This window comes from Buceros rhinoceros, unplaced genomic scaffold (genome assembly GCF_000710305.1).
Source record: "Buceros rhinoceros silvestris isolate BGI_N320 unplaced genomic scaffold, ASM71030v1 scaffold7415, whole genome shotgun sequence".
Taxonomy (NCBI): domain Eukaryota; kingdom Metazoa; phylum Chordata; class Aves; order Bucerotiformes; family Bucerotidae; genus Buceros; species Buceros rhinoceros.
Window position 1 is genome coordinate 47,120 of NW_010414530.1, and position 3,307 is coordinate 50,426.

The 3,307-nt window shown below is 46.4% G+C and overlaps 1 protein-coding gene across 1 annotated transcript; it reads right to left on the reverse strand.

Moving 5' to 3' along the window:
* Positions 1 to 245: 245 nt before the first annotated feature.
* On the reverse strand, positions 246 to 2,786 carry SOD1 (superoxide dismutase 1, soluble). The gene is made up of 3 exons (XM_010137122.1): positions 2,629 to 2,786; positions 1,442 to 1,556; positions 246 to 558 (listed from the first exon to the last, which is right to left on the reverse strand). Exons 1-3 carry the CDS (start codon positions 2,784 to 2,786, stop codon positions 448 to 450), a joined length of 384 nt encoding a protein of 127 aa, XP_010135424.1. The 3' UTR covers positions 246 to 447.
* Between the last annotated feature and the right edge of the window lie 521 nt (positions 2,787 to 3,307).

Below are 3,307 nucleotides of genomic sequence, written 5' to 3' on the forward strand. Positions count from 1 at the left end.
ACCTACAAGTGCTGCAACTTTGCCAGGAGGAAGCCCTGATACATACAGTGCCTGCTGCTCTTCGGTGAGTAGTGTCGCCAAAGCTCGTAAGGCTAATCCTCCAGGTCACCCCATCTACTACAAGTTGTGGTGTTCGGGGTGTGACCACTACTACACAACTTCGATTACACAGAACAGGAGTTCCAGGCAGTGAAGTTATACTTAATGGTTACAGCAGATGCTTTAGCAGAAGGCTACAGAGAACATTCCATCAGAGTCGCTTTTAATTACAATATACATCATACAAAATTATGTCAGTCTGCAACAGTTTAAGTGATACTCAGAATGCAAAGGAGTAATGAGATTAAGTGATAAATCTTTTGCTTGCACAAGGAGGGGCAAGTACAGCATTTGCAGTGAGATACAGCCCATTTGTCACTGTCACCTTAAGCATTTGAGGTACAATACTTAGCTCTTCGCTATTCCAATTACACCACAAGCTAAACGAGGGCCAGCATTTCCAGTTAATTTGCTCTCATTATCTCCCCCTCTACCCAGGTCATCACATTTTTCATGGACCTAAAAGAGAATTGAAGATATCTTAATTCACATCATTGCAAAACTAATGAACATTTTTCACTACTCACCTTAGCAGCAGCAGGGACAAGCAGTATTGCCAGCTACCAGCAGGGTGTTACACAGAGAACTTACTGCGGTTAAGTAATGCTGGATGCCAAACTGAGACTCAAGCTAAAAACTTAAAACTAAACTTGTCTAGAAAAGGTAAGTTGCCTTCAGCTGCATTTGTTTGAACTGAAAGCCACCAAACACCCACATTTCGGAAAGCCTTTACTACTAGCCCAAGAGCAAGCTTGGACTTGCCAGGCAAGGTCACCCTCTCAACACAAAGGTGATGGCAGCACTGCAGGTGCAGTGCATTGGCCACACCACCCAGAGCATTACACTACACATCTCGCTGTTCCTTGGCCATCAGCCCAAGCCTGTTTTGTGCAGGAGCACAGCTGTGTCAGCACAGGCTGAAGTTCCAAGTGAAACAAGACCGACAGTGCTCACAGGTGGCCCAGTCCGGCCACAGCACAAGTTCCACTGGCAGCTACCAGCGCAGGGCTAGTGCTCTGAAGCACCCACTGCCATGCCTTTCTGCACTCATAGCTTCTGTGCCGGATTGCCAGTTCCTTCCTCAAATCAGGTCGCTTTAGTCACAGCTTGAAGCAAAAGTTAAATGGAAGGAACATCTTGAGAAAGGCAGGCAGAAAACTAAGATCTCATGGCAATCAAGTGCCATGCTAACACACAGACAACTTTCAGGCAGGACTTCAAAGAACTCCTCACACTGGACATCTCGCACTAAAAGTTCTGTAACAAACACCAGGGACTCTACTCCCTGTTGAGACTACTCTAAAGCTCCCTAAACCATCCAAGTAGGCACCAAGCCACTTACCACCATGGTGCGTCCAATGATGCAGTGTGGTCCGCTAAGAGAAATGACGGAATCTTCTATGTCCACTTCTGCCACTCCTCCTTTAGCAGTCACATTGCCAAGGTCCCCCACGTGCCTGCACAAAGATGCAGAGAAACTCAGAAAACTTGAACTGAGAGCTCTTCAAAGCGATGGCCTGGACAATACAATACCCAAAGTTATTACAGTTAAGTACTCGAGCATCTTATCTTAAACAGCACATATCTCCTCATTTGCCACCACCAGTCAACCTTGAACACTTCCACTATTTTAACTCCTTTAGTTCATCAACTTCGGGGAAAGGAACGCCATCGCTCCCAAACAAGCCAAAGCCAACAATGCACAGCTCCCAGGACCAAGAACTCCTGCATGCTGACATCATCTCCCTCTGCTCAAACTGAGCCTCTCAGGTAAGGTGAAACAGCCTTTCCTGCCCATACAAGGTTTGGAGTAAACACTGCCACTGTTCTAAGAGCTTTTAACATCTATCACAAATCAGCTGCATGTCTCAGGTTTAAGCAGGATTAGTAAAAGCGGTTTGACAAGTGACAAGTCAAAGGGAGTGCATTAAGTGCTAGCTAAGTTCTAATCAGTACCAGGTATGACTATTTGAGTTTGCTTGGCATTTTCCCCTACACTTGGCATTATATCCTACCGCACATTTTTTACCAGAGCTAGATCTCCTCTAGGACTTCCCTTCAGAATTAAGTCTCAGGCAGCTCAGTTTTCACTGAGCTTCTAGACATTCTAGCATAGTGTTTCCTACACATCTGTCCCAATAAACATTCAGCCCAAAAGTGAAGTTGATGATGTTCTGGAAGAGGCTTCTATCCAGACTCAAAACCTTGAACACCAATTAATTTCTAAAACTCTCCACGCATGCAGGGCGACCAGCTCAGCTCCCTGAATACCGACTACCAGCTTCTTAGATTGTGTACTACCAATTCCATATTTTTATCCAAGTCCTGTAAAATCAGGGCAAGGACAGTTTTACCTTTAGGAATTTGCTTGATTTAAGTTGCCGGGAAGCTTCAGTCCCATTGTTTCCGTCCTACACCAATAAAAGCATGATCTAGTTCTTACACCTTCCTAAGGAATTCCCCAGCCTGAGGAAGCTTCAGTCCCATTGTTTCCATCCTACACCAATAAAAGCATGATCTAGCTCTTACACCTTCCTAAGGAATTCCCCAGCCTGCAGCTGCCTGAGCAGACAGGTTACTCCAGAAGGATCTGACAAAGCAGAAGCAGTAGAAGCCACAATGTTCATGTAGTTTTGACCTTCAGCACTGGAGCAGTTGGCTGCCAGTGAAGCCTGTGGGCACACCATTTCACGCTGCTCTGTCATTCAGAGACTGCTGGCTAGCAGCCAGCTTGCTGGGGCTGGGCTGGCATACCACTGATCACTCAGGTGTGAACGCAGCAGTCAAAGAAGGTGCAGTTATGGACATAAACAGAATATTTGAAGGCTAATCAACGCCAAGTTGGTCCCAAAGCTAGTCTAGACTAGCCTATCTTTTACACTGGCTCATAGCTCCACTCACTACCACACTAGTCTTCAGCTCTTGTGCAGTCCCCTCCCAGTCTCCGGACCCAGTCAGCATGCTAAACCAGTTGCTCAGACATCAGGTCTCAAACACACAAGAGTTTCCTGAAAGTAACTGGACTACAAAAACTGCTTCCAGGGGAAGAACTAGGTGTCAGCTCCCACTGAGGCAGAGTGATATTCGGCATAAGCATCAGACCTCGTACTGACACTCAGCGCACACAGCCCCTGAGGAGTACACAGTGGCATAAGCATCAGACCTCGTACTGACACTCAGCGCACACAGCCCCTGAGGAGTACACAGT

Coding starts and splice junctions, on each gene's coding strand:
- SOD1 (XM_010137122.1), bottom strand. CDS start 2,786: ATGGTGTGCCCACAGGCTTCACTGGCAGCCAACTGCTCCAGTGCTGAA. Junction 1,557..2,628: donor GGGGAATTCCTTAGGAAGGT/GTAAGAGCTAGA, acceptor ATCTTTGTGCAG/GCACGTGGGGGACCTTGGCA. Junction 559..1,441: donor TCATTGGACGCACCATGGTG/GTAAGTGGCTTG, acceptor ATTCTCTTTTAG/GTCCATGAAAAATGTGATGA.